The sequence below is a fragment of the Hordeum vulgare genome, chromosome 2H (genome assembly GCF_904849725.1).
Source record: "Hordeum vulgare subsp. vulgare chromosome 2H, MorexV3_pseudomolecules_assembly, whole genome shotgun sequence".
In the NCBI taxonomy this organism is placed as follows: Eukaryota; Viridiplantae; Streptophyta; class Magnoliopsida; order Poales; family Poaceae; genus Hordeum; species Hordeum vulgare.
Genome location: NC_058519.1, coordinates 346,726,585 through 346,739,620, shown reverse-complemented (window position 1 = coordinate 346,739,620; position 13,036 = coordinate 346,726,585). Strand labels below are relative to the sequence as shown.

Here is a 13,036-nt window from a genome sequence, read left to right as displayed (position 1 = left end):
CATAAAGACTTATATCTGGGCGCCATAGAGGGGTTTTAGTAGGCCAAGACAATCAGATAGTACATTTTTTTGAAAAGGAGGATATAACCCGAGCCTCTACATATCGACAATGCATGCAGTTATTTTATTAATTATTCACAAAGACCATACAAGATAATACACTAGTCAGCCTCAAGACGCCATCTAGTCAACACCTATTGCTACTCCTATCCCTTTAATGAAGGTGTGCCGAATATACGAGCCTAATACAAAACAAACATCGCACCAAACCATAACATCTATAGCCGGATGCCCCAGCCCAACCACATACCGAGACTGGGTCCCACACTGATCCGATGCACTATCGTTGTCGCCGCCACCTTCCACCGGTCCATCTCCATAGCAGGAACTGACGCATCGACCTATTGGAAATATGCCCTAGAGGCAATAATAAATTAGTTATTATTATATTTCCTTGTGCATGATAATCGTTTATTATCCATGCTAGAATTGTATTGGTTGGAAACTCAAATACATGTGTGGATACATAGATAACATACTGTCCCTAGTGAACCTCTAAGGACTAGCTCGTTGATCAAAGATGGTCAAGGTTTCCTAACCATAGACATAAGTTGTCATTTGATAACGGGAATGATGTGATGGACAAGATCCAAACTATGAACGTAGCATGTGATCGTGTTAGTTTATTGCTACTGTTTTCTGCATGTCAAGTATCTGTTTCTATCACCATGAGATCATGCAACTCCCGATCACTGGAGGAATGCCTTGTGTTTACCAAACGTCACAACTTAACTCGGTGACTATAAAGGTGTTCTACAGGTACCTCCGAAGGTGTCTGTTGGGTTGGCGTGAATCAAGACTAGGATTTGTCACTCCATATGATGGAGAGGTATCTCTAGGGCCCACTTGCTAATACAACATCACAATGAGCTTGCAAGCAATGTGACTAAGGAGTTAGTCACGGGATCTTGTATTACAGAACGAGTAAAGAGACTTGTCGGTAACGAGATTGAACTAGGTATGCAGATACCGACGATCAGATCTCGGGCAAGTAACATACCGATAGACAAAGGAAACAGTATACGGGATTGATTGAATCCTTGACATCGTGGTTCGACCGGTAAAGATCTTTGTAGAATATGTAGGAGCCAATATGGGCATCTACGTCTCGCTATTGGTTATTGACCGAAAAGTGTCTCGGTCATGTCTGCATAGTTCTCGAACCCGCAAGGTCTGCACACTTAAGGTTTGGTGATGATATAGAGATGGTCGAGTTATAGTGCTGGTGACCGAAAGTTGTTCGTATTCAGGAGCTACAGAATGGTCCGGAGGTAAAGATTTATATATAGGAACGTGGTATTCGGGTTCCGAAATAGTTTCGGGGTTTTCGGTATTGTATCGGGAGTTCCGAAAGGATTCCGAGAGTCCACCGGGAGGGGCCCACCCATCCCGAGGGCCGCTTGGGCGTGAGAGGTGGCGAACCAGCCCCTGGTGGGCTTGGGCAGCCGACCCCAAGAGGCCCATGCGCCCAAGGGTAGGTGGGAGGAAGTGCCTTGGTGGAGGAGGAGTGCTCCCTAGGGTGTCCACCTCCCTTGTGGGAAGTGGACTCCTCCCTAGTTCGACCAAATTCTCTCTCCTTGGAGGAGGGTCCACGGATAGCCCTACCTACCCCTTCCTCCAATAAATAGAGAGGGAGAGGGAGGTAGCCAACACACAACTTCTTGGTGGCGCCCTACCTCTCTCTCCCATAGTAATTCTCCACCATAGTGATTGCAACAGTGTTTGGCGAAGCCCACCTGAAATTGGACCACCACCGCCGCCACCACGCCGTCGTGTTGCTGGAGTACTCAACCTCTACTTCACAATCGCTCGCTGGATCGATGAGGTGAAGGCGTCATCGAGCTATACGTGTGCTGAACGCAGAGAGGATGTCCGTTCGGCACTAGATCGTTATGGATCGGGATGGGATTGCGGGACGGATCGTGATTGGATCACAAAGACGTTCGACCTCATCAACCGCGTTATATACGCTTCCGCTTAGCGATTTACAGATGTACCCCCCCCCCTCTCGTAGATGTTAGTCTCCATAGATTGATCTTGGTGAGCGTAGGAATTTTTTTGTTTCTCATGCGACGTTCCCCAACACGACCTTGCCTCGTGTGCCGTTAACGCCACCATGGCACGAGATATCGCCAGCATCCTGCATGTGTCCATCCACACGTGCCCGTCGCCGAAACTCCGCAGCGCCATGCCGTAGTGATCCACCGTCGTCCCTACGGTAGATGCAACACCGCTCCTCCTCTCGTCCTTCCAGCCATCAATTTCTCCAAAACGATGCCTCGGGGAGGGAAAGCGACACTGCGAACTCCATCATCGTCCGATCTAGGAGACCCAGATCTAGGGTTTTCCTCGGAGCATCTCGAGCTTCATGATGCAAACTACAACGACGATGCCTCGACAAGGGAATGACATCAAAGACGTCGCCATCGTCCGCCATGACCGTAGTCGACGCGATTTTCATCGACAGTTGCATCACCAGGCATGCGCCGCCGGCTTGGTTGGTCCACCCAACCGAAGCAAACTCCAAAACAATGCCATGGAGAGGGACTATGACGCAAAAGTAGTGCCATCGCTTGATCTCAAGGATATCTAGGGTTTCTCCCGGAGTTGTCCGCGTTGTCATGGACCAGACAAAGATAGAATCCCGATGAATCCGCCCAGCTGCTCACCGGTCGCACCCGCCATCGTACCGACCGCAAATCGAGAACCAAGGGCCACACCTGGGCCTGGATCCGTCTGCGCCGCCGCCGATCGATCTGGTCACGCCGCCACCGTCCCTCGCAAGCACAACGCACCAGACACTGGAGGGTAACCCCTCGCTGCCTGAGGCGCCGGCAGCCAGATCTGGAACAGATCTTCAACCGGCTACCACAGGAGCGCCTCGGGCGCCCCCCCCCCCCATGCGACCACCAGGGGGATTCCGCTCCCACCGTCGCTCCCCAAGTCCTCACCAGCGCGCCCCGTTGCCAACGTGTCATCCAACGCCGCCCGCGTCAGGTCCTGCAACTGAGGGGAGGAGAGGTTGTGCCGCCACCAACGCCGATGGGGCATTGCATGGCACCGCACCCCAGCGGCGGCAGGGAGGAGAGGTGGGAGGGAGAGTCAAGGATGCGACGACTCTAGGGTCCCTCTCCCTAGTCAAGGACGCGACGACTCTAGGGTCCCCCCCCCTCCCACGAGGGAGGTACATGCAGGCCCCCCCCCCCCGGCGCCCACGCGGGGGCGAGGGACACGGCAGTGCTAGCCCCCACCCCACACGCGTCGCCAGGCGGGGGCGATACGTGAGGGGTCGGGAGGGCTCTGATAGACAGTACATGATAACGATTCAAATGTCTGCAAAACCGCCATTTTGTTTTCGGTTACATTGGATAACAAAACGCGTCCCGGCCGTGCGGTTTGGTTTACAGATCGCATATAAGTAACAATGAGAGTCACAAGTACTCCCTTCCGTCCTTTTTACTCCGCGTTTTAGATTTCAGTCAAGTCAAACTTTACAAAGTTTGACCAAATTTATATTAAAAAATATCAATATCTACAATACCAAATATATGCATTATGAAACTACATTTCGTAAAGAATCTAACAATATTGATTTGGCATGATGAATGTTGATAAATTTTTTTATAAGTTTGGTCAAAGTAGAGATCCTTTGACTTTCGACAAAACTTATATGCAGACTAAAAAGGACCGAGGGAGTAACAATGAGTCACGTTGCTAGAGCTACGAAAACTTGCTTGCAGAATGATTATTTCATCCCTTGTTTATGTACACAAGCTGAAATAAACCGTAAAAGGTTCCATATCGTTTTCCGCTGAACACAACACCGCCACAATCTATCGCTTTACGTATTTCAACAGAACAGCAGCCTTAGGCAGCCGCACGAGGTTGGAACAATACAGTGGATCGGTGGACTGGCCATCAGATGCAACACCTGCCGCTTTGCATTAGGCTGTTGCCACTTAAGTCGACATAAAAGTACCAGGAGGAGAACGGTGGAGAACAGAGAGAGAGAACACCAGTCTGAACCGTGTGAAGATGCGAAGGAGAAACACACTGCTTTCGTCGTCGCACGCGCAACTCTAACTGATATAGACCTGCAAAAGCAATGAGGTTTCTTAGCCAGGAGTAGTTCTATTTCGCCAATACTAGAACTGAACTATACAAGGAGCCAACTACTCTAATCTGAAGGGAAAACTGGTCAAAAGGCAAGACAATGGTATCCTTGAAAAGAACAAGGCAAGATAATGGGTAGCAGCACACTGCGTTACAGTCGTTGAATACGGCACTCGGTGGTCTCAGCATATCGCTGTTGACTGTAGGGTTCTGACATAATTCCATCGATCCAGAGAGCACAAGACTTCGAGTTGCCGATTCACGAATTAAATGAAGCAACATGCTTACATATACTCCCTCCGTCCCAAAATGAGTCATTTTTGAGTCACTTATTTTGGGACGGAGGGAGTAGAAACTAAAGCAGATAGGAGATTTTTCCAAAAAAAAAATGTATTCAATGTTCTTCAGTCATCTCGTCTCACAAGATGTTCCAGTATATTAAATGAATTTGGGGGGTGAACTGACATTAGCAATATGTTTCGATCATCTATGGGTTGCAAATTTGTGATTAAAATGCATGCATGGCTCAGGAGCATAACCAAGAAGTAGTGTCTAGAACCTATGGAACTTTTCAGAAATCAGGCGTCAGAACGTACCTCCTATGTGCAGCTATGGTGCAGAGCACCGCATCGATCAATCTTTGAAGATGACAGTGTCGGCGATGGCCATGAGCGGGCCAAGGCAGTCGGGAGCGAACTTGCGCGCGAACATGTGCTCATAGGTGGAGGTGTTGGACAGGCGCAGCTCGGTTATGAGCCGCGGCGACACCTCTGGCGCGGAATACGTGTGCGGGTGGCCTTCGAAGCTGTCGGTCCAGTTGACGCGCGTGAGCGTGTACCGGGTGCAGCCGGCGGGGTCGGCCATGTCGAGTAGCGTCGGGAAATAGTGCTCCTCCGGGTAACAAGAGTCCTGCGACTCCGGCAGGCACGGCTCCCTGAACTTTCGCCAGAGACGGCGCTCGCGGACCACTAGCACGGCGTGGCGACGGGCCAGCGTGAAGAACTGGGACCCGATGCGGAACCGGTCGAAGGGCACCTCCGGGAGCATGGCGTCCTCACCGCGCGCCACGTAGCGCACGGGCATCTGGGGCTCGCCGGTGAGCACCTCGATATAGCTCGGGAGGCGGTGGTGGTGCGCGGCTCTGGGCGGGAAGAGCGCCTCGTAGAGCCGCGGGAAGGAGTGGAGCGGAACGCAGTGCTGCGAGAGCAGCGCGAAGTAGGCGTTGGCCGGGTCGTCGAGCAGCGCTGCGACAAGCAAGCGCCGCGCTGCCGCGATGAGGCTCGGGTCCCCACGCCGCGTCGGCTTGGCCGCGACGAAGCGGCCCCGGAAGGAAGGCGTAGGGGGAAGCCGCAGGCGCACCGCCGGGTCTGCGTGCACGTACACGTTGAAGCGGTCGCCGTGCCCCGCGAAGAAGCACTCCCAAAGCGGCGCGAAGGTGAGGTCGGAGTTGGTCAGAAACATGAACGCCACCTTGGACGCCATCGCCGCGCCCTCGCCGGCGTCGAGCGTCACGCGCCGGAAGAGCGCGAGGTCCTCCGGCCCCTCCTCAACTCCCGCCCCTCCTCCGCTGCTGGCCGCACCACCAGCAGCACTCCCAGCGGCGGGCGGCGCCTCCTCGTCCCCAACCAGCACGGGCAGCGGCAGCGGTAGCGGCGGTGACGACGCGCGAGGAGCCAGGAAGAGCAGCGCCGTGAGCGACGCGAAGAGCAGGAGGGACAGCACCATCGGCGACGACGCCGTCATGGCGATTAATTTCCGGCCGCTAATCCCGCACCAAATCGAGGGGAAATTAGAATCGACGGACCGAATCGGGGGTCAGAACCTCATCCCGGCGATCGGAATCGGGGGTTTCTATCTATCTATCTGGGGATGCTGTGCTAGGAAGGAAGGAAGGCAAGCGAGGGAGGGAAGTGGAATGGAATGGAATGGAGTGGCGCTAGTCCCGTCTCGCGTCCGCCTCTCCTCTCGCTTTCTCCTTCTCTTTGTTTCATTCACTCTGAGCTCGGCGGACACCAACGTGGCCGCAATATCTAGTTTTTTTCTTTTAGGGAAGGCAGGAATATCAAGTTCGCCACGGAATTTTCTTTGCTTCGGTCGGTGACATGCAGGCCCGTTGTTTGGTGGGGTCTCTGTGCCAGTGGGTGTGGAGGCAGGGCTTCAGTACTTTTTGGAGGAAAGGCAGAGTTTTAGTTTCACGAGGAAGGATGGGTGGCTGTCCAGCCGAGGTTAAGGGTAAGGATGAATATGGACCGTCCGATGCGATTTGCCAAGATAATAGTTCTAGTGTGGTTTCCTAATCGGGCGGTGTGGGAGTGGGGAATCGGATCCGAACCAGTTGCCTAGTTTGGGCCCCATCAGTTTCGCTCTTCCTCAAGCAAGTATTGATATACTCCTCTCTCCTAAAATTAATGATTTAATTTTGAGAAACGTTCTTCGTCTGCGCCCGGCCGAACGTTCGGCTCGACGCACGCGGGTCGTCGATCTCCTATTTTATTCTGCGATCTCTTTCTCATTCTGACGGTTCGTGCGTGGTGCAGCTCATAGTCGAAGAGGCTCACCATGTGCGCGCCCCTGCGTTGTTGTCGTTGTTGTACCGGTCCCTGCCCCCGTCGGCCCGCCCGGATCGCCAGTTCCCGCCACCGTCGACCGTCCGCATCGTCGGATCCAGCCTTCGCCCATCGTCCTTGTCGCCTGCCGCCGTGGTCGGGCGCGCGTATACAAATGTTACAAACGTCGCCCAAAATTGCTGCAACGGGTATTTGAAAAAGCTTCAAAACCCAAAATGAAAAAGCTTCAACTAGGCATATGATAGTGCAAGCGGTCATTTGCCATGACGGAATGCTGCAACCGTTGACATAAAATGCTACAACCGTTGATTAAAAAAGCTGTAACCATACATATAAAAAGCTGCAAGCGGTCATTGCCATGACGGAATGCTGCAGTCGTTGACATAAAATGCTACAATCGTTGATGAAAAAAGCTGCAACCAGACATATAAAAGCTGCAAGCGGTCATTGCTATGACGGAATGTTGCAACTATTGACATAAAATGCTACAACCGTTGATGAAAAAAGCTGCAACGAAGGACCGATAAGGCGCTCACGTTTGTTGGCTCTGCAAGGACGACGACCGACGGGGAGGACGTCCGGCGAGAGGGGGCGACGGGAGAAGGACCCTTCGACCGCCAGGGGGCAGGGGGAAAAGGGGAGGGGCGAGGGGAGCGCCGCTGCGCGCTAGACGAGGATGGTCGGCGAGGCGCTCGTGGCTCGAGGTTGAGGACGAAGACGAGATCTGACGGTTCAAGGGCCCCCCCGGTCCGACGGCTATTGTACGGCCGGCGCGAGCTCGCGCTGGCGCGCCGGCGCCCAACACTCCTCTTTAATTTTATACTAGTAGAACGTCCGTGCGTTGCCACGGGCTTCTTCCTTTCCTGATTTTACATATATAAAGATAATGCATATAGCTCAAGCAGGTGGAAGCTCGCCGTAGTACCCGTCAAAATAATAAATAATGTATATAAAGAGATCAATGCCAGAATTTGACATGTATATAAAAATTGAACTTCAGTCCATTTACAATGTAATCAACAATGTATATAAAGAGATCGATGATAATTATCAGTTACAAACTAAGACATACTTATGCGTTTGAGATATTGATGAACACAAACGTCAGGAATGTTGTCTTTCGCTTCATTCGCATGGTAATCATATTGCTTGCTGGGTCATATCCAACGGTACAAGGAATGTTCATATGGGAGAGCTTGATTTCTCACGTTCACATACTCGTACAGATTTTACAGCAATCTCCTGAAGCTTACCAAGATCAAGTAGCCTTTGTGCATGAAAGCAAATAAAAATATGGAATGAGAATACCTGCTTCATTCAAGTCAAATTAACTATGCATGAGTCTATTGTTTTGAAAACAAAAGATGCCTAGTCTCACAGTAAAACTTATAACAGAAAACCTTTATTAATATCGATACCATGAGATGTGTCAGCAAATCACATAATGTTGGAATTAGTTTGTTATGGACTTTCCATAACAATATTGTATCTTATTGACATTATCGATAGGTGTTGGATAAGGTAGACAACACCAGGTGCATGTGTCTCGCTACAAAATAATTCAAAACTATTTATCCGTATTCTTCACGCAATCCAACATATTTTCAGTAACATTGTGTTGTTCAACTTTTCAAATGCTAGAATTCGGACATTCTGAGATATTCAAGCAAAACATGGCAATCAACACAATGGTTCAGAGGCCCAACAATATCATTAGTGTTTTTTACAAATAATGAATCAGGAAGTTGGAGAATCATATTCATGGAGAAAAAACTGGTTACCTTAGGAGTAGAGATTTCTGGGGAGACGCTCCCACCATAAAATTGCAATACTGATGAACTGTGAGAATTAATTCACTTGGCTTGGTCAATCACCCTATGGTCAATCAACACGATGATGTTTCTTGAATCGCCATTCCAAGGAACCAAGACATGGGAACCATCAACACCCACAACAAGTGCAAGCACCATCCTCTGTTATTAAGTTGGTAAAGCTCTACTCGCCTAACACAAAATTCTCCATTCAAACCAGAGAACACACACGGCTAATGCGGATAATCAACAAAATCCCAATCCGCTACTATTAATTGTTGTCGAAGTGTAGAAAAATAGTTACAATGAGATTGCTGATGGGGTGGTGGATGCTTACGGTGGAGAATAACTTGGTCACGACCTTAGGGGAGGAACAGTGAAAGTTGACATAGGCGAAGCTACGCCCGCTGGTGCACACTAACTCGACGTCGGCAAATCAATCCAATTTAGGAAAGCATACGTGCGTTGAAGATCAACACAGTTTGTGCCATACTTATTGACCCCACAAACCTCATTAGTCCAAAATAGCTCACCAGAATTGACTATGTACAGCCAGAGAACAAACATCCAATCTAATGGTAGGTAACAACCAACAAAACATGAGGAGCATAAGAAAGGAAGTCAAGCACAGGTTTACCTTGGGTGATGAAGGATCCCACGAGTGCCATTGGCGCCGCGCTATGCGGGGGCATCCGCATCTCCAGACCCACCGCCACCGACCTGCAACAATGCCACATCATCAAGTCATGCATGAAATCATAAATTACTTTTTCAATTAATCTCTTCATGCAAAACATACCACCTCATGCATTATTTTTCCCACGGAATTAAGTCATGTAAGAAATTTTTATATTTGTTTTTGCATTAATTTTAGTCTTCTATCATTTATCCATACATTTTTTAACAAGGTTCCCGCCACAACGCGCGGGGCATCATCTAGTTAAGACAACATGAATGGATAATATAAGAGGATTGGTCCTTTGCAAAGAAGAACTGGGAAGGGAGTACAAATCTAACCGTGGAAAAAGGATTGATTATTCCTGTCTATCATCTCAACAAAGCATTCTCTCAACGTTTTCTCCGTAATGTAGCGTGCTAGCTCCATAATGTAGCGTGCTAGCACTCTACAATGCAAAATAATCATGAATATATTAGTATGTGAATATGATAAATAATATAAACTCATGTATATGCATTAGATACTTGCTAGAGCCTTTTTCACCATCATCAGAATACTTCAATTAGGTTTAGATAGAAAAGTCTTCACTTTGAGTTGTAGCAGTGATCATCATCTATGCATAACCCAGTTTTGAAAGCTGAATTTAGGAAAAAAGAGAAGATAAAACAACAATCAAAACCGACACACATGATCTTTAGAATAAAATAAAATTGATTGACTAGTAGATGCAACCAGGTAAATGCACACACGCATCCTCCCATGGCTAGCGACTGTGTTAACCCCTGGAACCACCATCGTTGGCGTCCTCCTTGACACGTTCGTTCGCGTCGTCCAGCGTGCTCACGATGCGTGAGAAGAAATATTAAGCTATCTACAATTTTTTTAGGCATTCAATTACATTACTAAAGTTTGAACCAGAATTATTAGGCATTGTATTTCCTTACTAAAGTTTGTTTCCCGAGTTACATGAACTTACCAAACAACGGAGAAAAAAATCTATTCACCATTTAATCTTTACAAAGGAGATACAAAACTTATACATAAAATAACATGCTGGAAAATTATATGCCAACTGTTTCTGTAATATTCAAACTTAATATACAGTCCAAATTGCAAAAGAAAGAACTTTAGACAAAAGCCTGCACGATTAACGCCTAGATCTCATATAAAATTTATTCAGAATCCTACATTAGTGATTACTAAAAAGTACTAATGCTAGTGTAGAGAGAACTAACTTGTTGTGAAAAGCGGAAGAGGCTATGGCCAAGAGTTTGGGGAGCTCAAAGGGTATGTATGGTGTCATTGAAGATTCTTCTCGACCAGGTTAACGCAGACGGACATCCTCCCGTGGCCAGCGGCGGCATGATTTCCCTGGAACCACCATCGCTGGCGTCCTCCTTGACGCGTTCGTTCCCGCCGTCCAGTACGCTCGCGATGCGTGGGAAAAAATGATTAAGCTAGCTACAGATTTGTTAGGCATTCAATTACATTACTAAAGTTTGAACCAGAATTATTGGGCATTGTGTTTCATTACTTAAGTTTGTTTCCTGAGTTGCATAAACTTACCAAACAACAGAGCAAAAAACTGTAGTCGCCGTGTGATGAAATATCTTTCGTGTGTTGAGCATTTCATGAGATTTGTTCGTCTGGTTCTTCAACATAAATGTGTACCTCCGACACTGACTCCTTGCGTCGTTCGTCGCAGCCTGCCCTGAACTTATAATGCCTGAATGATTAAAACAGTTCAGACTTTTTACCAAGCATGAAATGACCATAAACCTAGGATCGCAATTGATAGCAAAACAACCTCCCAATAGATAGATATATCGGTCGGTATAATCACTGAAAAGCAAAGAGAAGGAATCATCATCGTGCCATTTGGGTTAGAACCGCATATAACTTGGTAAGAAATCACGAACCTTCAGCATTTTAAACAACATTTTTATCACCAGAACATCACCCAAGTGCTTCCATGGCTCATACCAAGGAAAATAGGGTGCCCGCGGTGGCAGAACGTGGCTAGCACGCACATGAGGTTGACACTAAATAGATATACACAAACTCTCGCCACAGCCTAGAGAGTGATCAGGTGTTGATATTACTACCCTTGCTTCTCTCAATTGTTCCAATATAAGAAGAAGCAAGATAATCCCCATCCACAAAGATCCCAATATATTAATTCACCCAGACCAAATCACGGCAATGCATAATAGCACAACATTCTATGCTTCTTAAAAGTTAAATCTCCTTTATAGGTTCCAAATTCATAGAGGAATTTCTAGTGAAGTCCATCTCACTAAGATCTGCCAAGGCAGTATGGGGAAAGATAAGCGATACAGGCTTGGCCATACCTATACGGGAGTAGGGAGTACGTCGAGGGCTCGGCGGCATACCTGTCTTTCTGGCGAGGCCGCGGATGGAGACGCCCGCCAGCACGCGGCTCCTCGGGAAGACGACCTTCTTCTGCCACCATGCCATCACCGCGCGCACGGGCGCCAGCATCCTCACGGCGGTGCCCAACCTCGACGACCACCCTTTTGTTCGTCCTTGCGCCATCGCGGTGGTGGCGTCCATGGAGGGCATCGGGTGGCGGGGTGGCATCAGCGAAGCGGCGGCGGGTGAGAACCCTAGCTGGGTTACCGGAATAAATTAGGAGGGGCGTGGCGAGGGAAGGAACGCGATGGAGGCGATCATGTACATCGGCTCGGCAGTGACCCCGTACGTTGGCTCGGTGGCGGCGATCTCATACCTCGGCAGCGGTGGGGAGATTGGATCAAGGGGAGCCTGGCCGGGAGATCGAGGGGAGCGACATTGTTTGTATTTTTTCGTTTCGTGCATGGTGACGAAAAAACCGGTGGTAGCGATGGGGTTGGTTTTCTTTGATGGGACGACGACGAAAAAAAAACAGTGACAAAAAAAACCAAGAAGTAGTGGACGAAAAAAGATGAGTGAGCGCCGGCTACCAACTACCCTTTAGGAGTAGAGATTTTTTCGTTTCGTGCATGGTGACGAAAGAAAACTGATGGTAGCGATGGGGTTGGTTTTCTTTGATGGGACGACGACGAAAAAAACAGTGACAAAGAAAAATCTAGAAGTGTTGGACGGAAAAAGACCAATGAGCTCCGGTTAGCAACTGCCCTTTTAAAAGTAAAGATTAACTTTAGTATAATATTAATGTAAAATTAAGTCATTTATTTTGAAACGGATGGAGTGCTATTTTTTTAAGGTCGTATTGATATACTTTCATCGAAAATTCTAATCAGCAGCGTGTGCACGACTGCCTTGGCATTCGGCGGGGCACGAAGACAACCTCTATGCATGCAAACTAGTACATCAACATGACATCAGCAAAGATTCTTTTAATGTTGAATTTTCAAAAAGAAAATCTCTTAAACTATAAATCTAATTGACGATCCGTTTTCGCCGTTAGCTTTCTAGCAACGAGATCTTCAAAACTAGATCCCATGTCGACATGTTTTGATCACTTTTTTTTTCGTCGATAGTTGCCAGATTACTATTATTTAGTTGTTAGATTACGAGACACTTAATAGCCACATTTAATTAACTTAGTTGTCAACTTGGCAACCGTGTGTATAGATTTTTTGCAACTACGTTTGCTTAGTACTTCCTCCGTCTCAAAATAAGTGACTCAAAAATGACTCAATTTTACCTTACTTTAGTGCAAAATTGAGTCACATCTAAGTCACTTATTTTGAGACGGAGGGAGTACTTACTAATATGACAAGTAAGTGCAACAAATGTGATAAGTACGAGTAAAGAAAAATAAGTATGGCCACGTGAGATCA

The 13,036-nt window shown here is 48.0% G+C and overlaps 2 protein-coding genes and 1 pseudogene across 12 annotated transcripts; all 3 read right to left on the bottom strand.

Annotated features, from left to right (window-relative positions):
• Positions 1–2,317: 2,317 nt before the first annotated feature.
• Positions 2,318–2,962, bottom strand: LOC123427143 (annotated as a pseudogene).
• A 1,807-nt stretch (positions 2,963–4,769) lies between these two features.
• LOC123426236 (glycosyltransferase BC10-like) lies at positions 4,770–6,190 on the bottom strand. The gene has a single exon (XM_045110038.1). The coding sequence runs from the start codon at positions 5,914–5,916 to the stop codon at positions 4,807–4,809; it is 1,110 nt and encodes a 369-aa protein (XP_044965973.1). The 5' UTR covers positions 5,917–6,190; the 3' UTR covers positions 4,770–4,806.
• A 1,500-nt stretch (positions 6,191–7,690) lies between these two features.
• LOC123426235 lies at positions 7,691–12,083 on the bottom strand. Of its 11 annotated transcripts, none has more exons than XR_006622114.1 (5): positions 11,624–12,083; positions 10,466–10,956; positions 9,755–9,867; positions 9,569–9,675; positions 7,691–9,271 (listed from the first exon to the last, which is right to left on the bottom strand). XR_006622114.1 is itself a non-coding variant. In XM_045110036.1 (4 exons), exons 1-3 carry the CDS (start codon positions 11,829–11,831, stop codon positions 10,688–10,690), a joined length of 372 nt encoding a protein of 123 aa, XP_044965971.1. In that variant the 5' UTR covers positions 11,832–12,083; the 3' UTR covers positions 7,691–9,271; positions 10,466–10,687. The 11 variants fall into 11 exon arrangements, 3 of the variants coding, with proteins under 3 accessions (XP_044965971.1, XP_044965969.1, XP_044965970.1); XR_006622119.1 differs by lacking the exon at positions 9,755–9,867 and having other exon boundaries at positions 7,691–8,743; positions 9,189–9,271; positions 11,624–12,082; XR_006622115.1 differs by lacking the exon at positions 9,755–9,867 and having other exon boundaries at positions 11,624–11,861; positions 11,980–12,081.
• Between the last annotated feature and the right edge of the window lie 953 nt (positions 12,084–13,036).